At 41.8% G+C, this 25,460-nt stretch overlaps 1 protein-coding gene across 3 annotated transcripts in view; it reads right to left on the bottom strand.

Annotated features, from left to right (window-relative positions):
- Window positions 1-655: 655 nt before the first annotated feature.
- Window positions 656-25,460, bottom strand: part of GAK (cyclin G associated kinase) — a 124,463-nt gene continuing 99,658 nt past the window's right edge. For all 3 annotated transcript variants that reach the window (XM_090038964.1, XM_090038963.1, XM_090038965.1), the window contains 7 exons: window positions 24,368-24,538; window positions 16,821-16,958; window positions 16,294-16,413; window positions 8,627-8,860; window positions 5,837-5,985; window positions 3,321-3,497; window positions 656-1,331 (listed from right to left, as the gene is read on the bottom strand). In XM_090038964.1, coding sequence (XP_089895090.1) covers window positions 1,230-1,331; window positions 3,321-3,497; window positions 5,837-5,985; window positions 8,627-8,860; window positions 16,294-16,413; window positions 16,821-16,958; window positions 24,368-24,538 — 1,091 coding nt within the window. In that variant the 3' untranslated portion in view covers window positions 656-1,229. The remainder of the gene's footprint in view (window positions 1,332-3,320; window positions 3,498-5,836; window positions 5,986-8,626; window positions 8,861-16,293; window positions 16,414-16,820; window positions 16,959-24,367; window positions 24,539-25,460) is intronic.

The raw sequence follows: 25,460 nt of genomic DNA on the forward strand, positions 1-25,460 counted from the left end.
TAACTGAGTTTCATAAAAAGGGATGATAAATAATGCGGCAAGTTTTGTTCCCGAGCTAGGTTCTCTACTAGTCTTGTACTAGCCAGTATAAAGTATACATCAGGCATGAGATACACTATACACCATGGGGTGTTTGGTGGGTTTTTTTTTGTTTTTGTATACAGCTATCCATGCACTTAAAAAGAAAAAGAAAGTCAATGAATTACTCAACATGCCACAAAAGAAATCCGGAAGCACAGTAAATGCTTTCCAAGGACAGCTAATGATGTAACATTTACTCAGTTAAAACAGACAAAAATCAGAGTAAACTGTTTTGTGCTCACAATTCAAGTTTCAGAATAAATGACACTATTTTTCTATTATAGTATTTATAAAACCAATGGAAGGCACATTCCATTGAAAAAAAAAAAAAAAGACAAGCAAACCATACAATTCATAGGATTAGGAAAATAAGCACTAAATCACACAGTATTACCTTCTAAAAATTCATAATAAATAACAAAAATCCAGAACATGCAGTCCTTATATTAAAGCCAAGATATATTTCCAAATTCATGATATGGAAAAAAAAGTCAAGAACCACCCTGGAGGGCTTTCCCATAACTGGGAACTTTTTGGCTAAGTAACTGTCAATTCATTGTAAGGAACACAGGTATTATCAGAAAATATTTTAATTATTTACAGAATGATTATCCGATTGAGTACACAAAATACAGATGAAAATGTACACCTCACATAAATTCAAGAAAAGATATGCTGAGCAAATTCACTGTGATAGAGCTAAAGCACTTGGAGTAAGGCGACAGGCAAACATCAAAATCAAAATCACAGCTACTGAAAGTAACAGAACCATAAATTGAGGTTGTCTCTTATTTTCAAACAAAAAATCACTGGGTTTGGAATGTCTTATTCTTGGATACCAACATATCAAATCTCAGTGGGCATCATTAAAATTTGTTTTACCATATTTAAAACTGAATGAAAATCTCTACTTCTAAGCTATGATTTTGAAGACCTGAACAGCTGGGTTTTTTTAGTGCATGTGTGTAATGCTTTAAATTCTACATCTTATAAAATGCATCTCCATATTTAAGTGTATGATTTCACACACTGCTAAAGTCATACAAAACAAAATCTTTCCTAAATCCCAGAGACAGTAAGGTCAGACTACCAGCGCTTGACTCCATTCTGTAGCAAATACATTTTGAAAATCACAGCAAGGTAGATTTTTAGAAAAGCGATTTTGATCCTTGGTTTTCAAACTCTGACCATGCATCATTCAACTCCATGAAGATCATTTTGGCATACTGTTCATAAGGCTGTCCTGTGGCCTGTGAACAAGGAAATGTATGAGAGGCTGACTGAAAACAAAAAGACACTAAGAAATAAAAAGTAGGGCTTGAAAGAAAATAGTTGCTGTACCAATAATAATAAAAAAAAAAAATCTCACCCTCCTGTCAAGTTTAGGACCAGTGCATTGGATACACACTTCATATAAAACAGAAACTTTATGTTTACCTTTGTTAGTATGCTATAAATGTGTAGCTTTTTGCAACCAAACAGAAAAGCGTCTCCCTTCCTCCCCTCCCATGAATGTCTTCATATGTTCAGAAGTCATATTTTAAAACAGCATCAACAGTTTTTAAGTTTGCTTGTATCATTTCAAATCTTTAATCTACTCACTGTAATTGATGTTGTACTTAAACAAGTCTCTCGTTTTAGAGGAATTGCCAGACAACATAATTTTCGTTTTCAGTTGGGAGCTCCTAAAAATTCAAAATCTATTATTCTCTGTAGAACAGGGGTGTCAAACAATGGCCTGGTAGTCTGGCGGGCTACTAGAAATTCCCTGCCTTTCAGCTCTACACTACTGCACACTCCTGACACTGCCACTGGCTCTGTACCACTGCACATCCATGGCTCCATGCCACTGCCTGGCTAGAGCTCTGTGCCTCCCCATGCCCTAACCCCACCCCCCTTTTTTTAAAACAAAAACAAAAACCACACATGCCTGTGGCTCTACTCTGCACAAGCACAATTCTATGCAGCAGCATACCCCTGGGCCCAGCTGCCAGCAGGGCCAGACCCACAGGGCCGTACAAAAACTGGCCTGGGAGTAGCTCCTACAGTCTGGATTCAGTTTGGATCGAGTTTGACACCCCTGCTCTAGGAGCTACTGTATGGCAGCTCTTGTATTACCACAAAGGGAAAAAAAAAGTTAAGGGTTATTTCCAAGAATGGCATTAAATCCTTTTGCACTAGACCCAAGTTTTTCTGATGGAACATTTATTTGCAACTATGAATGCCCCTAAACTTCAGTATTAATTGCACAAAAATAAAAAGTTTTGTCTCAATAAGGACTTCAATCTAAAATAGGTCTGAGGAATCTTCTGCACAGTAACGATACACTGCAGACAGAACACCTTCCCAATTAACTCATTTGGCTCAGATGCACCTAAAAAAAATAAAAAGTCCTATATATCCTCCAACAGCAAAATGTGATACAGGATTATGTGCCAACATCTGAAGTTTCATTTAAAAGGAGCCTCCTTAATCCTAGCCTCTGTGGATGTTAAAAAAAAAAAGTCCGTCTCTCTCATTGTTCACTCAGATTTTCATTCACCCTTCTGTATATGTACACAGCCTAGAACTGAGGCCCTGAGAGGTGCAAACTGCCCAATGTCATCAGTACATATTCTTAGTGGCAGCTGAAGTGAGATACTTCAGCTGTGTCCTGAAGGTACAAATTGAAAGTAAATTTGAGTGACTGTGTACTGTCCAGGGATACCAGTGTGCCAAATTCAGAAGACAAGACCCAGAATATGGAAAAAAGAGTGAAAGCAGTTTGTCAAGATAACAGTTCAACAACAAATAACGTGAAGCAATGGTCAACGTAATTCTTAGTTCTCCTTCGTGAAGGGAAGAAGCTATTTCAATCCTGACTGGCCACAGAAAGGGTGGTATGTAGATACTGCTGCCACCACCATTCAGATCACCTACCAGGGACCTTTTCCTTTCATCTAACCTCCCTGGTTGGATGCTGTCATCTGAAAGATCCCCAGAATTCAGCACAAATAGTTGTTTAGTGGAAAAGTACTTCTCCAAAACATCAAAAGGTGACATGAAGGTAAAACTTGGTTTTATTACATGTAGCCTATTGGTCTCCAACCATATAAAAACCTTTCCCCATTAGAGTTTGCAGTGTTTGAATGGGTTTGTCACCAATGAGTAAGCTTTGCTGATTTTCCTTTTAACATTGTGGATTTGCAATTGTCAATAACTGTTTCAGAAATAGCCTTGAACATACCCAATATACTCACCTTATCTGGATGAACTACAAGTACTGCTTTCCTGTAGTACTTCTTTACTTGTTCAGGGGTAACTAGATCAGCTATGCTCACTGGCTTCCACCTATTCTCACCTTCCCAAAGAACAGTGTGAAGAGTGGATATCAGAGCCCTTATATTTCTCTCCTTTCCCTCAATCCATTCTAGAATCTAGAAAGAAATTAGAAAAAAAAAAAATGTTAACTGAATACACTTTGGATAAAGGGCACTTTAATGGGAGAAGAATATTATCTACAAGCAGATTTACTTTGTTCAAGGATATAAAGTTTGGCCTAACTGCATTGTTTTGAAAAAAATTTCCAGAGAACTTTGCAAATGTGCTCTTAAATCAGCTGATCCTGTAGCTAGAAATCCTTGTTGTTGGGTTGTCATCTCTGGCTTTCATAACTGCCGACTGGAAACAAAGTTACTAAAAATTGTGCGCAAATGATCTCATTTTGCACTAGATTTGAATCAATTTGAGTAATTTACCAACTTGATTTCGGTCAGTACACCATCTTGAGTTATAGCCAAGTAGCGTGGTAATCTTCATGTTACAAAATTATCTGTTTCTTCTACTAATACTGGTGGTGGTGGTGGTGGTGGTGGTGGTGGTAGTAACTTAAAATTAGTAGCTGGCATTTATAAAGAAATAAAAACAAACCCCTCCAAATTTGCAGAGACGGAAGAATCACAGACACAGCTGGAATCCATGATGGGGAGCAAGAAGGGACCAGCCCGGTTCACAAGCAGCTGCTGGATCAAGTACGGCCTTGCCCAAGGCAGCATGGGGGTTTGCTGGCCCGCTGCCAGTGCTGAGGGAGAGAGACACAGATGCTTGCTGGACAGCTCCAGAAGGAGTGGGGCTGAGAAAGCTAAGTCCCAGGAGCCCAGAGGGGCTCCAACAGTTTAAGGAAGCTGAGGCAACGGGGAAGGCAGTAAACACCAACAAAAAGATGGGCCAGAGGAACTGGCCATCAGAATTGCCGGCAGCACCCTGCACAATTGTTTACTTTTGTTTTTTTTTCTTTTATTGCTTTAAAGCCCCGGAAACCAGAGGGAAAGGGGAGCTGAGGGCTCACTACCAGCAACAGATAGCTGGCAAGAAAGTCAGGCTTCAGGCTCACTAGAAGCGTAGTAGTGGAGGGTGGGAGGACTACCCTGATGCACCAGGGAAGGCGGCAGGTGCTGCTAAGGTCGTCCCTGAACAGACACAGAAGTGCCCAAGCTGCAGGTGGTAGGAGGCCTGGAGGGCCTGGCCTGTTTTCTTTTTTATTCCAACTAACTTCTTCACGAGGATTGGGCAGTGAAGTAAGACCCACAAGCCCAGGACTGAGCCACTTCCTGACTGGCAGGCTCAACGTGTAGGAGCAAGGACTCTACTTGACAAGATTTGCCTGGGTCCTGCTCCATCTATAAGTTAGACACCATTTTTCTTTGCAAATTGGACTGAAGACTACCACCCACAGAGAACAAGGGTGGAAAGGACATGTTACCAACAGAGTGGTGCTAGGATGGGGTGTAAGGGAGGTTGGAACCCCAAAGAAGATCCAGACCCACTTCTTAACAGTTTACTTCGGCTATATCTCTGTCAACAATAACTAGTTTGACATCAAGATGTGGTAGGCAAGAATTGAGAAACTACAGCCGTGTGTAAAGACTGCGTAAGCTCATGTCTGTATGACAGTCCCATTAGGTATAGGGCCAGTGGGCCCCATGACCCTATCCTATACCGCACCAACAGCATTCATGCTCATAGGGAACAGGAGTGATACTTTTTGGCTTGTGAATTTTTATTCAGAAGCAAAAAGATCTTTTCCTACTACTTACAATGGGGGGTGGGGAAAATCTTACATTAGATACAAAACTTAAGTAAGAGTCTAGCATGTTGGATCTAGTTATTGCTTCTATTTAGTTGGTTTTTGGTTGTTACATTGGTAATTCTGTTCCTCAGAACCTTCTTATCCTCAGTCTTCTTGCTCTATATTCCATGTTTGACTTTGTTCATGCATTTCTGCTCACTGCCCTCTTTTTTTTCATCCATCTGTCAATTGGTCTTTTTGGAATCCTTTTACAGTCATTTCTAATGAATCCTTTCTAGGAGCGCTGACCACTTCTTTTGGCGAAAATGACCTGTGCAGTAACGTCCACTGCACAACATTCTTCTTTGTTCCTTTAAAATTTTCACCCACACTTGATTATTTTACCAGCCCTGACATCTGAAACCCTCTGTCCTCAACAAGTTTCTCTCCCCCCTACATAGATTTCACTCAAGCATACTTGCTCAGGCTAATCAATCAGCATATACAGTGATGTGATGAAAAATTAAATTTCTTTTAGTTCTTTCCCACCATTGAAAGACATATGTAAACTTTTCCTTAGTTTCTTCCACTATTTTGCTACTCAAGGTTTCATCCTTCAATGTATTCTCCCTTGCTCCACTATCAACATTGTTAAGACAACGGGGTAAAAGTATATTTGAATCACAGTTACTCTATTAAACATCAAACCTTTAATTTTAGGGGATCCATATCTTTGGACATTTCTTGCTTTCTCATTTCAGCAATGGTCTTTGGTCCTTTTCTGTCTGATTTAGCTGAAAATCCTTGATTGGACAACAGATCCTCAAAGTCATTTTCTGAAACTTTTGGCTTTTGTCCTATACAACAGAAGGGGGAAAAAAAGTGATAAAGATGTTTCCTGGGCATCCTACTGTGGCAGAGGTGGTAAGCATACTGCTCTGAGATGGAAGTCATGTCTGAAAATGAAGTGCCTCTGAAAGTAAAGTTCCAAACATGACCATAATCCTCAGCTACAATTTGAGGAACGTAGTAGTACAGCAGTGTTCATGGGTACAGAAACCTCCAACCAATTTGGGCGGTGGGGAGAGATTAGGTGATGGAATTAGATTTCCCTGAATTGTGTTCCTTTCTTACAGGACATCCAAGACCCTCACAGGCTTTCTAGAAGGGCAAATCAGCTTGCTGTAAGCTTCACACATTAGCACCATACAGCCACAGCTAGACCCCAAGCTAGGAGGGTAATCTAGGATATATCACTATACCATAAAATTTGTTACCAAAAGGGAAGACATCCTTCTGAAAGAGTCATTGAACCTAGCAATCAATACTACACAAAAAAACAGGACAAAAAGGTGTATTGCAGGATGCTTTCAGGACAAGTGAGCTGAAAATAACCTCATTGCCTCTCTCTCCCTCAAAGTGATATTTCGGATTTACAGATTCAGTCTAAACCAGGGGTGGGCGATTATTTCGGGTGGAGGGCCACTTACCAATTCTGGCAAGCCATCAAGGGCCACAAGGGTAGCCCCACCCTTTAACAGGTGCCCCACCCCCTGGTCACCATCTTGGGACTGGAAGTCCTGTGTCCCCATCCCCCCTCAAACCCCTGAACTTTGTCACCAAAAGTCCCTCCCTTTGCACCCAGAAGTATTCCTTTCAGCAAGGGGGTTTGCCACCTCAGAACCAGAAAAAAATACCAAATTACATTCTAAAAACCAATTGTGTATTACATTAATTTAATTTAAAAAAATATAGTCCTGATTTATGTGTTTGTGTAGTGTACACAGAAGCAATTGTATAATAGCTTAAAATTAAATCATGTCTTTCTCTTGTAAGGTGTGGATGTGGGTGTGGGAGGGTGTGGCATGTGTGGAGAGGGAGGGTTTGCCCACAGATCTCCCCCTGTGGCAAGCAGAGGCCCTGCCAGTGCTCCTCTAAGCCTGGGCTCCATGCTCCCACCACTCCTGGCACTGGCACAGGCCCTATGCTCCCACTTCCCCCTCCCGTCTGCCACCATTGTCCTTCTCCTGCTGCTTCCCCTTCCCCATCTCCCCCAGGTTGCCACTCCAGCACCACGTCCCAGCTGCATGCCTGAGACCACAGGATGCAGCAGGAGCCAGCCCAGGCCAGCCAGTACAGCAGAACCAATCAAAAATCACAGGGGCCAGGCTGGCTCCTTCCGAGTCCTGTGGCTCAGTGCTGCAGCCAGGAATCACATGGTGCCAGAACAGTGGGCAGGGGGTGGGGAGAATGGTGGCAGGCCAGGAAGTAAGGAAATGGCAGCAGCAGGCAGGGGACTGGCAGCAAGCAGGTGCGCAGGCAGGAGCATGAGGTCCATGCCAGTGGCCTGGGGCCAACACCAGCGGGGCCTAGAGCAAGGCAGTAGGAGTGTGGGCCCCCCCGAGTCCACAGGGACTTTAGAGCCAGGCTGGCTCCCCTCTTTCCCTGCTGGCACAACCCAGCCCAGCTCGAGCTCCTGCTGGTGCAGGCCCTGCACTCCTGCTGGCACTGGCCCCAGGATACTGGCACAGGCCCCACACGCCTGCTTGTTGCCACTTGTCCACCACCTGCCATTTCCATTCCCCTCTTCCCAGCCTGCCACCATTCTCCTCACCCCCACATGTGCTCTGGCACCATGTGGTTCCCAGCTGCAGTGCCAGGACCACAGGAGCTGGTCCAGCCGCAAGGACTGGGGTGATCACCTGTGGTCCTCCCCTCCCTCTGTTCTTCTCTGAGTTTCCCCCTTGAGTGGAGGGAAGTGTGAACAACCCCAGGCCAAAAGCCTGTGTTAGGCAAAAGCTTCTGGCTGGGGGTGAGGGCAAGGCTGGGTTGGCTTTGCTGCAGCTGCTAAGTCCTGCCACCAGCTTCCCCTGGGTCCTACTGCCCCTGGTGCCTTTTCATCTTTGATAGGCAGCCCGGGCAGATGAATATTAAATTCTCTAAAATTTGTAGGACACCCACAGACTGTGTAGAATGGCCTGGCAGGCCAGATGCAGCCTGTCGGCCATATACTGCCTGACCCTGGTCTAAACATTTAGGACAGCACTTCCAAGCCATCCAAACCACAGTGATGTGAAGAAATGTCTAATAAGTCTTAGTACAAGGATCCAGGTCACTTGAGAGCAAGCAATGTTGTCAGTGGTTTAAGCATAAAAGCTGCCTACTAGGTGAGCCAGAGTTTTTCCCCACTCTTACTTACTGAATGCATTCTGACAAGCTGGGTTCCATGCTGTGTGTTAATGTCTGCTAACAAGTTTGGAGAGACAAGGGACAATCGAAAAATGGGTTTTAAACTACTGCTTATTTAATTCATGTTACAATTAAGAGGCAATTCAATACATACCACTATAAAAAGTCTTTAACAGCACTAAAAGTCATCTTTCAGAGATTTTCTTTTCAGTTTTCATAAAACCATAAGGGCAAGCTGGTAGGTAGAAGATAGGCCAATAATTTCATACATAATGAATGATAGCTAAAATTTCAGGGAACAGCACTTACCAAAACAAGGAGTTCTAATACCTCTTTCTTCTCGCCCTCCAATAACACTGAAGTTCACTGTATAGTTGGGCTTAGCCTGGGTACTGGGTTTAGTTTGCTGTGGTTTAGCCTGGGGCTGCCATGAAGTACCAGTAGTTTGTGGTTTGTTCTTTTGCCACTGACCACTGCCTGGTTTCTGAGAAGGAGCAGACTTTTGAGCAAATCCACCAGGTGAGAAACTGCCACTGGAAGGACCTAAAAACGGTTGACATGAATCTTATATAATCCCCAATAGAAATGTTTTATAAATTTTAAAAAATTACCCACTTAACTTCTTCTAATTATATCAGTTAAACAGTTCCACAGCAGAAGGGCAGGGTGACACAGGGAGCCAGGACTGAGGGCGATTTGCAGGAGAGAGCTGCCACAAGCTGGGACTGAAGCCCATGGCCACAGCAGGCTTCACACTAAGGTGTGCAGAAGTAGGCAGGCAGTGGTGCCAGCAGCAGCAGCAGCACAGGATGCAGGGTCTTGCAGGGCCGCCAGCTTGGTCTTGCAGGGTCTGGCAGTAGCTGACAGAGGCAGTCCCTTCCCTTCCTTGTCCAGATGCAGCCAGGCTGTGTTCCTTCCACTCAGCTGAGGCCTTGCCTTGGTGCCACAGCTCCTAGCAGAGGGTACTCAGCCCACAGGTTTGGGTGCAATCCTGTATCGCATGCCCATCCACTAAGTGCCCCCAGGCTCAGAAAGTCGCCACAGGTCCTTTCCGAGAGTTAGCTGCCAGAGTCCTGGGGACAGGTAAGCAGGAGTGAGGCACCACCTTGGGCTCCAGGTACTTACAGGCTAGAGGCACCACCTGGGTGCATCATGTCTGTTCAGGCAGGCAGAAGCCCCTGTGGAGCCCCTGCTATGGAGGGGGAAAGGGGAGGGGAGGGCCTGGCTGCATGCAGAGCCACCCCTGTGGCACCTGATGGCAGCCCTGCCACTACACTTGCTCCTATTTAAGTTCTGCTGCACAACTCTGCCTGGCTACACTCCCTTCCAGGTAACCTCTAGTTACCTCCCTGTCACAGCAGCTGCACAATGCTGCAGCCCAGATCTGTGCTGCCACCTGGTCAACCCACGCCAGAGCTGTTCCCCTGACAGTGGGCTGGGAGCTAAAAACAGTAAACATTAAATAGTATAAATAATTACCATTTCACACCTCTTACAATCCTAATTTCTAGTAACAGATTCAATCCGTTTCTATTCTAGATATCCCCCCCACCTGGTTTAGGGCAAGGTTGCACCTTAAAGATTAACTGGTTCCACCCTGCCCTACCTTCTGTGCGTTTTCAGACTAATAAGGGTAACCACATCTGCCCACTTGGGTTTAGTGAGCAACTCTGCAGTCTGAAGAATATGTAAAACAAGTCTGAAAATAAATCTCTTGACAAGAATTTCAAAGAACCACAGATAACTTGGATGTGGAAGTCTAGAAATTCATTACTGTTTCAAATTCTTCAGCTTCCCTAACCTTGCCACTCATTCAGTTCTATGACAAATGCTAAATCCTTGTCTGATCCACTAAATGCACATGCCATCTAGAAAACCTATTCAGAGATGCAACAGATTTCACTACCAACTTATTACACTTATGTTCACTAATAATAAGACAGATGCTGAGAAACTACTCATGTTGAAGAAAAGGTGTGCTTTGAAGTCAGTCACATTAAAAAGTATTCTCTCCAGCCTTTTCATTTTTCAGTTTTTATATTAAAAAATTTTCAGAGATGAATAAATGGCTTTGAAGACTAATATTAGTAAGGGTCAATCAGAGGTTCTCACCTACACTAGACTGAAGGCATCCCTTGGAAAATACCAGCTCTTAGTTTTCACTTGATTTTTGACTGGAAAAGTAAGAGAACAATTCTTCTATTGCAAAGAAATCAAAACAATCATAACAGGGAGGATGTTTTGACACTACTGACTTCTATTTGAAATCTCTAGGTTTATCTTATCAATTATGTTCACACACCAAAAACAGTGCTAATGTTGTGTGGCACCCCACAGCACCCTTAAAAGGATCTCAAAGCAGCCCAGGATAGCCAGGCACCCTGGTTAAGAAACACTGGTCTACATAGAGGAAAAATATACACTGAACCAAGCCTGGAAGAGAAAAATTGTGGTAAAAACAACTAGCTCTTGGCACAGGTGACTGGTGGGGGGGAATCACCCCCCCAAAATTGACCCCCTAAAAAGCACCACTCAGGTCAGTGCAGTTTTTTTTGCTGTGCGGGCTAGCAGTGTGTTTGGGGTGGGGGGGGGAAGGAAGAGGGGAAGAGCACTAAGCCACTGCACAGAAGTATAGGAGTGGATATGGGGCTTTTGGCCCACCCCTGGGCCTGCCCACAAGTTGTTCCTCCCTAGACTCAGGAAGCACCAGTCACCACTGGCCCTTAGGTTCATCTACTTTTTACTCCTTTGTAGAGAAAGTAAAAGCCCTCTTTCCCCACTCTTTTGTCACTGTAAACCATGCATACTGGAGAGAGGCTGAACCTTCACATTAAGCACCAGGTCCTTTGTTTCAGTCAGGATGACAAGCAAGGGATTTATACTTGAAGCCAATCCTCTCCTACACTGCCTCCATGGACTCAATCTTCAAGATTTCTAGAAAGCAAATTGCTTCAGCAACTGGCATATTACCAATGTAACAGACACTGGAGCAGTGATTTCCAAAGGGTGTGCCACAGCATATTAACATGCTGCAAAAAAAACCAGGCTGGATTGGCACTCCTGCTGCACTGGCCCTGTGCACAGGTATTGTGGGTCTGGCCTGGCTGGCTGGTGCCATGCACAGGGACTGAGCACCATGAGTCTATTTTAATCCAGGAGGGAGAGGGCAGGAAGGGGAAGAAGTCTGCTCCAATGGGCTCATGCCCATTTTGTTGAAAAGCAGTTTCCTATCTGAATTTAAATACAGCATGCTACTTTACTATTTTGAAAGAAGGCAACAACATCCCCACAAGAAGGAAATTACCAGTAACTGGAGTTCTTCAGAAGGTGTCATTTGTCCACATGAACACTCACTTGTGCTTTTGACCACAACTAAAATCAGTGAAAGGCCCTAGGGCTAAGCTCATCTACAAATAAGAACGTGCATGGGGCCATCTACTCTGAGGAGAACCCCATTTACACATATGCAAAAAAGAAACTACTTCCTCCTGAAAGTTTTGAGCCAACTGTAGGTAAAAACATGGGCAAGCCCCATTTTCCTCCACATTTGCCTTGCATATTGCCTCTACAGAAAAATTTGGACATTCAAGTACAAGAGAAGGGAGAAAGAAAATCAGATGAAAGAAGGCTCTGCATTTATTCATGGCCAATTTATACCCATTTGTTCTTGTGCCAACCTTTTCCTTAGTTTAAATACTTATTCCTCCTCCCCCCGGTGCTAAGCCCTTTACAAGTATTTATAGTCAACAATCCTGTCTCAGCCTTCTTTTACTAGGGTGAACAAGCCAAGGTCTTCTAGCCTCTCCTCATTTAATAGGCTCTGTTACTCTTCCTAGCAACTCTCCTTTGTACCTGTTTTAGTTGTGTAAGAGTGATGGTATAGCCATAGCGGTCCAGAAATTATATACAAGACACCACACTGGACCAACTATGTAGTTGGACTAAAGATAAACAAGCTTTCAAATTTAAGGCATTCTTCCTCAGACCTTATATTCAAAAGCTTGTATAACTTTAGCCCAACTACACAGATGGTTCAGTAAAAGTTATCACCCTAAGAAATCCTTGCCCCTCACCTGTTTTAGTTTGAATTCATCATCTTTCTTGAACACAGATGACCAAAGACAGAATAGAGTATTTCAGTTGAGGTCTCACCAGTGCTTCATACATGGCATTAATGCTTCTTCACATCAACAGAAAATACCTTTCCTGATACTCCCAAGGGTTACATTTACTCTTTTTATGGCCCAGCACATTGGTGACAGTCATCCTGCAATCAACTAAAATCTCTCCTCCTCAGTTTTCCCCAACTGATGAGCTCCTAATTTATAGTAAAAAAAAAAAACTGTATTAATTTTATTCCATTTCTATTCCTCTAAACCTCAAGATCAGATAACTGGATGCTCCTCTGTATTTATGGCCTCCCCCAAGTGTAGTCTGCACACTATTTTTTGTGCCAAGACAAAATATGAAATAAGATCACTGTCAAGATTGAACCTTAAGGGACTCCACTAATAAACTTCCTCCTATATTTCCCTTTTCAACCAAAACTGTCATTTCTTTGTCACTAGTACTAAATGGTACCATTATGCTAGTGTTGGTCCATTAGTTACAAAATTAAGGAAAGTTTTCAGTCTAATAAAAACCAAACAAATTACTACTATATATTTCTGGACATTTATTACTGTGAACAAAGGGTATCAAGTGTCTGAAACAGTGAGATAAGACTTGAAGCCCTGTACTTTCTTTCCTATCATCAATTCTAAGCCTGAAAATGCCAAGAAGTTTAAACATTATAATGACAATTGGCTATTGCCTAATGAATCACAGAGTTTAAAGATTGTCCAAAGGAGACACTAAGGACTACATCCAAATCCCAATGAAGTCAATGAAAGACCTCTAGTGGTGTTGAATCAGGACCTGAGGGTACAAACAGTTATTATCCTAACACCAAACCCTAACTGCATTGGGTCCTTTTATTAGGAGTCTGAAACCTCAGATTCATTTTGCATCTGCAGCATCCAGATAAAGAGTTAGTGAGCAAATACTTCGCTGGGCAGGTGAACCGTGGAATTTTGTAAGGATGCCCTGCATTAAGCAATTTATTTGAAATACCTTAGTGCTTGACATGTGCATACACAGAGAGGTTTTCAAAATTAAAGATTTAAGAAATTTTTAAAAAGGAAGAGAAAGCAGTTTTCTATTATTGGTTTAAACAATGCTAATTTTTCCTCGCACTATATTCAATTATTTGACAAATATTCATAGTGAAGGCAACAAAGGGACAAAAAAAATATTGATGCAAACAGTCTAATGAGACACAAACATCCAGAGACCTTCTAGTGACAACTATGCAAAGTAGTTGTATAGAAAAATTTGATACCGACTAGTTTGGCTGCTAAAACTAATTAGTAGGGTTGTGCGAAATTTCTCTGACTGTTTTGTTTCTACACTGTTTCAACTCATTTCGAGCTTGAAACAGCAAAATCTAAACAAAAACGAAGGGCTTCGAAACAAAATGAAGGTAGTTGAAATGTTTCAAGAGTTGAGGCAGCCTGGCTGAGTTCCACTTCCCAGCGCTAAGATCAGGTCCCAGCGCTAAGATCAGGTTAGGGAAGGGAACTCAACCCAATCAATCCGTTCCCCTCCCCAGTGCTGTGATCCATTGGACTAACAGATGATATTGGGGCCAAGAATCTGTTTGGGGTACTCTACTGTAACAAAGCAGCCATAAACCCGAGCTGTGAATTTCCCCAACATTGATAATTCTAGAGGTGAGAGAACTTTGTGTTGCCACCTCTTCAGGCTCCATGGTACAAAGTATGCCCAAAGCACATGTGTGCTCAAGCAATCCCTAGGTGTTTCAACTTCTTGGAACTTCTGGCAGCTGACAAAATGAAACCGCTTTGAAGCAGCTGACAGTTGTGCACCCAGCAAAAAGCCAAAGCACAACCAATTCTCCTGCCTTTAAGTCTTGTACTGAGTACAAAGTAACCCAATCTCAGAATTGGGTGCATATATGGATTAGCATCTCTCACACACCAGTGCAAAACACGAGCATCCTTATTAAAGCTGTAAAATTATACTGGTGCAGAAGCGGGGGGGGGGGGGGGCATAATCTGAACCACTAAAACAGATTCAGTGACAAAAGCAACTGAAGGAGAAGGTGTGTAAGAATCCAATGCAGGTCAGTTTTTTGGCACCCAGGTAGTTTAATGAGAATGGTTCAAGGGAATAAAACAAAAAAATGTTAACTGAATGATATTACCTGGTAAGGTAATGAAGCAAGGTAAAAAGGTAAAAATCATGTAAACTCAATTCCAAATTAGTCTGTTCCCCCACTCCAGGTATTTTCTGCCTCATTTGCATTTTCTAGTGGTTAATCAGCAATATATTCTCAACTTTCCAGCATGTACCTGCATCCAATCCTTTTGCTCTTGTGAACACAGGAGCTGTCTAGAGCAAAGGTGATGAAGTACCAGGCATGGTAGATTTGTAGAAGAGCTTGTTTCCCCAACAGAAACAAAATAAGAGCAGCAGCATCTCCAGTTTACACAGGTAAAAAAAAGGCTCTGGACATATCAGCTGCAACAGACTGACTTTTGTATTCTGATCTTATAACCAAACCTTTACTTTCACTCTATGGCAGGGGTACTAATTATGCAACAGAAGGGGAAGGGGGGGGAGTGTCACATCTTCAGTGAAAGCTGAGGACAAATAAATACCAGAACAAGCTAATACTTCAAGCTCCATCACTTTCTGAGAAAAATAAAGCTTGCTTGCATCTCTTCTTGAAGAGACAGCTTTCTGAAAATAAGCCATGTTGCCAGCAGACAAATTTCTGTATTTTTACAGGAGTTTGAGTTGGGAAGATTTGAAGGGAACTGCACATGAGAGTAATCCAGAGCTACTGAGACTTCAGGAAAAACACACAAACAAACCAAAAAAAAAAATCAGCCAAAAAACCCCAAAAAACACAAGAGTCCACACTGGAGGCCGAGATAACCCAGCAGGATGGAAACCCTTGATAACTGGATGCCGATTCAGTACGAGATGGGAAAGGAACATAGGAGTTTTCTTTAGAGAAAAGTGAGTTAGCAAACATTGTACCAAGAGATAAGGGTTATGGAACATACAAACAATCCAGGAGTAGAGGAGGAGGTGGTCACCCCATGAATTAAGTACTGTTCCTAACACAGACTTCTTACTTCTCAACTTCTAGCCTTGCACCCTTCAGTCATTCTCCCCTCTCCAGCAGCACACAAATCTGCAGTAAGATTCTCAGGTCTCAAAGATCAACCTTTTAACTCTCCCACTATCATCCATCTTACTTTATCACTACAACCCTTGAAACAGAAGAATGCATTTACTGGCTTGACCTTTCCTCCTGTTTTTATTCAAACATCCTATTACAGAGCCTGCACCCTTTGTCTTCCACCAGCTCTCCCTTGCCCTCCATTGACTCCTCTTAACTGAGTTGGAGAACAGTCTTGGCCCTGCCTGACCCTCCTGATCAGAATCATTCACTTCTCCATCCTGAGTTCTTACAGCTCTCAGCTTCCTCCTTTTCTTCCACATTCATGATGATTGAGGAATATGAAGGCTTTCTTCCATGCATTCTTCTGAAACAGCTGGTATTTCATATGGCCAGATCCAACTGATTTCTCCCTGAACAGACACTTATTTCTAAGACACCTCTACTCTCCCTGCGCCACTTAGGCTTAAGCTCTAGACCATTAATTTTAAGCCTCCTTCAGAGAGACTGAAGCATTACAAACTTACATTACTTTCAAACTGTTTTAAAACCATATTTCTTTATAAATTAATTGTGGAAGTTCATGTTATCCATCCAAGTATTTCCTTCAATCCTGTTATTTGAAGTCATGGGGCAGGGCACAAAGAGTGGGGGGTGGGGGGAATGGGGGAAATACAAGTTACATTCAAAAATTTCTCAAAAAAAGGTATAATAAGAAAGTTACCTGGAAGACCAGATCTAAGGTTAGCCAGGTCAGCAAAAGGGTCAAAATTCTGAGATTGTGTTTGGGTGAGAGATGGACCTGAAGATGCATTTGGCTGGCTTTCTGTAGTAAGAGCTTGGCCTGTGTAATAAAACAGAGAGGAAGTTTTATACACGGTAGAGATGGCAGGTTTAAAAGGATGACAGAAAAGTACTATTTCCATGACCAAGTACATCAACCCAAAAATCTTCAAAATCTCTGATGTTACATTGCTTTTTTTTTTTTTTTTAAATCATATCCATGGCTATCAAGTGGTGTAAAAAAATCTGCATTACCTTATTCTTTTGTTTTTCTTTAAATTTAAAAAAAGTGTAGCACACCTTCCAAAGCAGCTGAAGTTGTGAGTCCCTGAATATCATTACTTAATAAGCAAGAGGCTTACAGTGACCCCACAGTTTCAGTTTCAAGACACTAGAAAGATAGACAAGCAAGTAAACACTCATTCTCCAGGGTACCAAAAATGCACTGTATGTTTTATTTCAGAATACCTTCAAATGCAGACTTCTTTGGTTGTTGTGATGCTATACTGGCAGCAGCTGAGGAATCAGCCCAGGAGTCCCATCCACCCAGGAGGTCTGGGTGACTTGCAGAGGAAGTTATTTTAGCTGGCTCTTGTGTCAGATTTCCTAGAAAATAATCCATATTGGAAAATTAAACAACACAGTGATGATTATAATTTTATGGCAAGAGCACCAACAGGACTTTTTTTTGGATTTCCAGTTGGGGAAATATTAATCTGTTTAAGAATGGCTGTGTAGTTTCGATTACTGACAGTTACTTCCTGGAAGGGTTTTGCTCACTGAAGACATTAAACTGCAACTGAGTTTTATTTAAACACTTTGCTGGAGGTGGTTACTTTCCTGAAGTATTGCTGTTTTGAAGCCACACACGCTATACTATAAAAAACTCACATGGAAGCAATTACCTCACGTCCTTCTGTCTGGAAGAGATGCATTTAATTTCAGAATCTGCAGTCTAGAACATTGGAGTGCAAACACTTCAAAACATTATTCAGTTCTACTATCTTCTATAAAAAGATAGGCCCAAGCCAAAACCCCAGATATAAACACCCCCATTCACTCTCTGCTGCTGAATTTCAAGACAGTCTGAACTGTATGACCATGGCCCATTACAGCATCCTTACATCTTTTGACCCTGGAAATAATCACTCGATATAATTCAGTGCCTCATACCCATTGTTACACATGAGCCTGGAGGTCAGATCACAAATTGGCAGCAAACAGATTATACCATGCAACAGCCTAAAATGAGACCAATTTATTATTAAGGCCTAGGCACAATGCCTCACAATATAGGTTTACTTAAATTGTGTCATCCACTTAAGAAGTCTTTAACCACAGAGGACAACAACATTTTCCTGTGAATCAAGAGATTTGTTTAGGATGATGCAAAAAGCTTGTCTGGGACCTTCCTCATCACTATATGAAGCTGTTCTCTCTCACTCAGGTCTCCTGGCTCACCATTTCTGCTGATGTCCCATGGCCACTCCAATGGTGGAACACATTCATCTCAAAACTGTGGGTTATTTTTAATGAATACTGACCCTGCTATTAACTCAATACGCTTAAAATTACTTCTCAGTTAAAAAATCTTTACTAGACTTGCGTCATGCTCTGCACAGTGACAGTGCCTTGACCATGATTTCCCCATGCCTTTTGCTAAGAAAGATTCTCCTCCCTTACACTTCCATCTCAGATCACTTGTATGCCACTCTATGCTTTCTTAGCACAGTGGGCTTTGCTTGTTTCATTAAATCACACCTCTCACCTTCGCCTAGAAGAACAGCACCATAATAATTTTAGTATTCCTATATTTTTTTTACTAAAATTAATGCGTAACTAGGACCAAAAATGCATGCTTCAGATAATACTGGCTTCACTTCAGATAAATGTATTAAAAAGCTTTTTCTTAGAAGATAAATCTGAAGGACAAGCTATAACCCTTCATCCTACTAGTGCTGGATATTCAATGCTTGCATAGTACTGATTTGCTGCCAAACACAACAGGAGGAGTCCCAAAGAATAATTTCACTATTTTAATCATTGAAGAGGAGAATATAGATTAGCAAAAAGGCAAAACCCTCTTTTTTTGGCTTGCAAGGGTGATAAAGCAACCAAACATGTCTAAAATTATGCTGAATCAGTGGTGCTTTATTTGCATGTTAAATAGGACTTTTCTTCACATGGATAGAAACATTTTTAAATGATGTTACAATAACAGGTTAAAACAGTTACCAGGATTCAAGTCACTCTCAAGCTGACAACTTGAAGCTAGTGTTGAAGCTATTGTTTTTCAATTCAGTTTGACAGTGTTTGCAAAACACAATTTCTTAACACATGTATTACATGACTTTCAACACCATGACTCAGCTGTATTTAAACATGACTAGCTTCACAGCACAAGCTAAAATCTGTAGTTTTTGATACTAAACTGAACGTTCTCTCTTAGTTCTAGAAAAAGAAACATCTGAATTTTTTTTTAATAAGTAAAAAAAGTGAAGGAAGGACAGTTGATGTAGGATAGAAACTTAAACATACTTTCAAATATTTTAAGTAAAATTGCAACAGTTATAATTGTTTGGATAGGTAGCATGCCAAGTGATCCAATGCAGACCTTGTTATGGGGTCAGTGACTGCAACTAGTAAAGACAGGTGCAGTAGTTCCACAAGACAGTTTATCACCACAACAGCTTTCTGTTATCCAGTAATAACTCAGCTGGGTATTTACTACTGGGCATTATATTTTTGTGAAAAAATGTTGTTGTGCAACTTCCTTTTAACAGAAAAAAAATAAAATCTTTGTTGCCAAGTACTGACCAAGCTCTGTGTGTCCCTGTACTAATTCATTAACTCTACTTTCAGATGCAATTACTATATTTACTTGCATACTATTCACCTTTTCCCCAAAAATTAGCCACCCAAAAAATCAGGGTGCATGTTTAAGTAAGGAGACCAATTTCCACACCAGAGGCAGCCTGGGGTGCTGAATGGCTGCCAGGGCTGGACTGCTTTTTCAGCACAGGCAGGAAACTTGGTGACACTCACCTCTTTCCAGCTCAAGCTTTATTTTGACATCAGCTTTTGCCTGCTCTGTAGCAGCTGTGACAATTTAGCAGTTGCTGTGACCAGGTTAAAGCCTCAACTTTGGAGCTGGAAGGAGAGGATGAATAATGTGTGCAGTCATGAGCATTCATCCCTGGAGAGCCCATGCTATAGCAGGGAAGACTAAAGGGAAAAAAAAGTTGTTTCTTCAGTCTATTTCCTGATACCCACCCCCCATAAGACATGTAACTTGTATTAAAGAAACACATAAGAAAGAATACATCATCTGTCTCCAGATTTGGAGACTCACTTAAAAATTACATTCCATTTTACGGTCCTCAAATACTGCCTCTCAAATTACTTGGTTCACCCCCAAAAGTGTCCTTAGAGGTCAGAAAACGGACAAAGAAAAAGATACTATCCCCCACTCCTTACTATCTACATTTCCTAAGCTTATCCTTAAGTGTAGAGCAGAGGAGGCTCTACCACAAGGTCCAGGTATTTGCTTTACTATCAAGAGCAAACCACAAGATCAGCTAAGGTCAGAAGACCTCCTTCATCCCAAACCACAAGGCTGACTCTAGCATGAAGTAAAATTAAAATTCTCAAAATAACAATCTCTCTGCCATTTGTACCTGTAACTGGTTTGTTTAGAAAAAAAAAACGTCATGCACCTCACTTGAGGAACAGGCTACCAGTGTTGTGGTACTTGTCTAGTAGGCCTGTGTGAATAGGGAAGTATTTGATTCAGATTTGGCTGATTTGGAGGACAGCGATTCAATTTGGAGATTCAACCAAATCAGCTTCAGAAGATTCGGCACTGATTTGGAGAGATTTGGTTATTTGGATCAGCTGGGGAGAGGCAGGCACAGCCCCATGACTGCCCTGCCCGACCCCATCCCCAGACTTACGGCACTTAAAAAAGCCCTACACTCACCTATCTGGGAGCTGGGGCTGAGCGCTGCCCAGGTGAATTGAACCGGGGCTGGGGAACCGAACCAGTTCGATTCTCCAGCCCCCGGTTCAATTCAGCTGGGAGTTGGGGCGGCTCCATGCATCAATGCAGGTGCAGTTCACTCCGGGCAGCAGCAGGGCATAGTCCCCACACTGCTGTGCCCACATCAGTGCTAGGAACAGAGGCTATGCCCTGCTGCCAGTTGCCCTCTTCTGCTCAGAGTGAGCCGTGCCCACATCCCACCCCACTCAGGCAAGCAGTAGCAGGCCAGAGCCCCACTCCCATACCCCCTCCCTGAGTAAATGTGCCCCCCTGCCCTGGCTGGCCAGCTTGTCCCAGCCTCAATCCCTCCCTCCCTCGCACCCCTTGCCCTACCCCGCTCCCCAGACTTACCAGCTAGAGGCAGCTGTAGCAGCTGCCTGTTTAGTCTATGGCCAAACATCTGAATCAGCTGAATTTTTTTCTGAAGTTTTTCCAAATTGTTTCAGAGCTTTTACCTGGTGTCCTAATTCAATTTGGATTCAGACATCGTCCCCAAAAATTTGGCCAAATCTCCTCCAAATCGAATCAACTACCAAAGCTTTGCACGGCCCTACTATCTAGTATGATCTTTGAGGAAGTAAAATCTACTGAGTGCAAGAAAACTAATAACTGCATGTTTGCAACACCTTGGCATTCAGAAAAAATTTCTGATGTGACTTTATTAAGCTCCTGTTTAATCAGCATGATAAAATTGAGAGCTAAGAAGGACTTTAAAAGCTGTTAGGTATCTCTATTATTGACAGTGACCCATACTGAGCACTGCACAAACATTCATAGCTATAAGTTGGTTCCTATCCCAAATGGCTTATACATTTATTTGGAAAGAAGATGCATTAAGTGAACCAAAAAAAAAAAAAAGAGGCACAAAGTAAAAACAATAGGTGTGGTGGAAATCAATTTGGTTACAAAGACTAACCCTCTGTCCAACTTGGTGAACTTGAGGCATTGCCATTTCCTACCTTTCCCAGGAGAGAATGACCCCAGGTAAACTACCTATCTATTGTTTTATTCATATCCCCCACCCTCTACAGATACCACTAGTTACTATACTTAGCTCCTGTTCTGAAAAAAATGCAAGCTATCCCCACAAATCCCCAAAACAAAGTGACACTTCCAGAAAGTAGCATCTTTGAAAATTCCATTAAGGGTAAAGACCGATGTAAATTTCACCATGGTATCTTAATGGTGTTTGTGTACAGATGGAAGTTATACCAGAATAAGGAATGGATAGGTGTCAGCTATCTCTACCTAGCAGACACACTTAAAGGAAGGGAATACCCAACAGCTGTTAAGAACTGCTACCTAGGAATAGAAGCAGACGGATAAAAACTCAACTTGGGAAAAACTCCACCCACATTTGTTTTGGAGGTAAATTTTCCTTTAAATTGGGCCAAGTTACCCAAGTTTACAGCTTTACACAGTGCCTTTTTCTTCCTACTGATGTAATGGTCACATTGGTGTAATCAATGTGCAATTATAAAAGTCAACAGGCAAAATGGTGTAATCAACATACCCTTAAACAAAACTTTAGGGGAAAAAACTTCTTGTGGCCTTTCTTTGCATTTGATATTGCCCAAAGGATGTGGCATGATATTGGTTTTACGTCAAAGAGCAGATTCAGGTTGCTCCAGTCTTGCCAATTATAATTTAAAATAGGAGGAACCAAGTTCTTTATACAGCTCATCATGCACAAGAATCAGACTACTATACAAAAGGTGGCCAAGTACGTTAGCCTCTGGCTACAGAAACTGGGACAGAGCTTGAAGTCATTAAAGTCAGCCCTGGACCCAGAAACAAAAAACTGAGGTCTTCTGAATTCTGCTCCTTGGACTGGTACCACCTAAGAGATGTTCACATATTTAAAACTGAGTTCACAGTAATTTATATTTATATTTTTCAATAACAGAGTTTAGTTCAGGATACTGTGCCCAGAGGGGGAGCAAAAGGTTCCCCGAGTGGGAGCAGATCAGTGGCTAAATCAACAGCACTGTCCTACTTCAGCCACTCTTGCACCATATCCTACGTCAGCCATGACCACTGCTTCCCTCACTACGTATTATTGTGTGGCCCCCTACTTCAGCCAGCACCATCACTTCTCCTGACACCAATTCTCCTTACCAAGGAAAATCTGTGGCAATCATCAACAAGGGAAGTGGGTGGGGTGAGGGAGGAGGAGGACCATGAGACTGCCCAACTTTTCTATAGTAGGGCATAAACCTATAAGGTTTGGGAAAACACTGATTTAGTTTATCTGAAGGCATAACTGCTAGAACATTTTGCAGGGTAGTTAACACAGAATATCATTCAAAAGACATTCCCCATAAAAAAAAAGGATGTGGAAGGTTAAGCAAAAATATGTATATACTGTGGGTAAATATTTCTCATCCTGTTCTCTGAAAATATATCTGCATCAAGATTCCAAGAATGTGGATGTCATCCATAGCGACCAAACCAAAGATTCTTTTTAACTTTAATTTAGCCCATGGGTATTGCATTCACCTTTATGCTGCAGGGCAGATCTGATCGGGGGGGCTCCTTGTAGGGTACAAAGAAGTGGCAGTAGCAGTGCCAGCAGCTCCAGTTCAGGCCTAGAGCATGTAGCAGTGGCTCTGGCCTCCACCTCGTGCCCCATGCTGGAGCTGGAGCTACTGCTGTGTCGCATGCCACAGCAGCAGCTCCAGTTCCAGAACAGGGTATGCAGCAGGGGCCAGAGGCCAGGGAAATAGGGCTATGGCAACAGGCAAAGTGGATGGAAGCAACTGGGTCTGTGTCAGTTCTTGCTCACCTTCTTGCTGCTAATCACCTTCTCTACAAGGGGCCCAAAGGTCCCAGATTCTGCAACCCATTACTCCCCGCCCAGTCATGTCCCTCATTGCTAATGGCCTGCCAGTAATTCAGCATGCTGGATAGAGAGGCTATGCAGGCCATGTTTGACACCCAGCAAATTTCAAGGGTAAGGTGGTCTTATTTCTGCAGTTTGAGTTGATTCAGGTCTTTAAAAAAAATGTTTAATGATTTTTTTCATTAAATAAAGAACCTAAATTCACTAGAGAGAAAAATCTAAATTTGTTACCAAATGTAAGGATCTAAAAATTTATAAAATGCTATTAAATGTTTCCAAAAGACAAATTACTTTTAATGTTAGTTGAAGAGCCATTAAGTTAGCATTCCAATTCCCACCCCCAACCACCTTTACTTGCAATTAATATTATGTGCCTTCTGACTATAATTTCAAAAGACAAGGATCTCTTAGGGTGATATCTTTTATTCTTCCAACTACTCAGTTGGTCCAGAGTTAGACAAAATTTTGAAACACTCCGCTATAATTTCATAGGAACTCTAAATCCTACAGTCTTGTTTGCCATATTTACCTAGAGTACTTGGATTAAAAAAATAAATAAATAAATAAAATTAAAAAAAATCAGCTGGACAAGATGATTTCTAAAGTATTATGTAATCCATTCTATAACTATGCTTTTGGGACAAAAGCATTCAACTCTTTGATTCTGAAAGGTTTAAGTATACATTCAGCAAATCAATTATTTCCTGAACTACTCCTACTTCCTCTCTTACAGTCTTTCAAAGATGCCAAAGAACCTCATTAAAATATAAATTACATTTACCTTTAGCAATCTAGGCAATTTAATGAAATTGAAAAACACAAAGCTTTGTTTATTCTCTATCCCATCATCTCCCAAAGAAAAATTAAAAAAAAACAAAAAACACAGAATTAGCAGAAGGTTACCAATGCAAACAAAACTCCGATACCAAGGCTTAATGAAGTGACATTATACAGGAATCCTCACTACTTGGACATGTGTATTTATACACCAGGAACATGCATCTTATTAAAATTAGCAACCAGATAAGAAGATCTGTTAGTGTCTAATCCACCTTGACTGAGCTGGAAAACTAAATACCCCAAACACAGGGAAGCTACAGAAACAGTTACAGAAAATGTCAAAAGTGCACTTACCTAAATTTAAGAAGTCTGAACTAGAAGAAGGAGGTGGTGCACTGTGTGTGGAGGGAAACGTACGGGACGAGGATGTTGCATTTGGATTAAGGAAGTCACCAAAGAGATCAGGGCCAGTCAGGGTTGGATTTTCAGAACCTGATGACATTTTGAATGGGTCAAATGGATCAGCTAAAGGAAAAAAAAAGGCAGAAAACAAGATTATCCTGATGTCCAATGTTATTGCAAATAACTCGCACAGGATAAAAATTAACACCCTTTTAGGCAAAGGCAATAAGCTGAGGTCATGGGTGTCAGTTGAAGCTGCCTTTGAGTATTTATTTTCTGGCAACATTTCAAACTGTCCCTGAACCCACGCACTGGTACTTACTTACATGCTACGGTACTTACATGCTATTACACAGGCAGCTGACTGTATCCAATCACAACCCAAAGAAACTATTATCCCTTTAAACATAAATCCTTACTGCCACTGAATGAAGTCAAACACACTGCTACTTTTCTCCACATAAGCCAGTCCCTCAAATTTGCACCACTTATTTTAGAACAGCATTATTTAAGACTAAAACTTCACATAAGAAGGCCAGTCTAAAAAGAAATCAGTGACAAGACAGCAGCTCCTGATCCTTGAAGACAGAAAGTTTGATAGATCAAGGCAAAAACTGGAGCAAAAAAGAAACAATTTCTAGTAGGAAGCTCTTTTACTGGTCACTATCAAGAACTAATCGGAACAATATTTATACTCAACAAGGGGTTACATGTGGAGGTCTGCAGAAACCGCGGCTGACGCTTTGCCCCATTACTCCTGCCCTCATGGGTCAAAGCTTCAAGAGCTAAGAGACGCAGGTAGAATCCAGAAGCAATAATCCTGCCCTGCTGTCTCTTTATGTAACATGATTATAAAAAAAAAAAATCACACAGGATACTAAAACACTTTACAACACCATAAACCTGGAATCAGTGTGCCCATGCACATGTGTGTACATGTGCATGCACACCCACACCTATCCCCACCAGCCACCATTTACACTTCAGCGCAAAGACATAGAATTTCCTATATTAAAAACAGATTTAAGAGGACAACAGGCAAGTT

The sequence above is a fragment of the Crocodylus siamensis genome, chromosome 3, assembly GCF_052110815.1.
Source record: "Crocodylus siamensis isolate JL-2025a chromosome 3, ASM5211081v1, whole genome shotgun sequence".
Lineage (NCBI taxonomy): Eukaryota > Metazoa > Chordata > Crocodylia > Crocodylidae > Crocodylus > Crocodylus siamensis.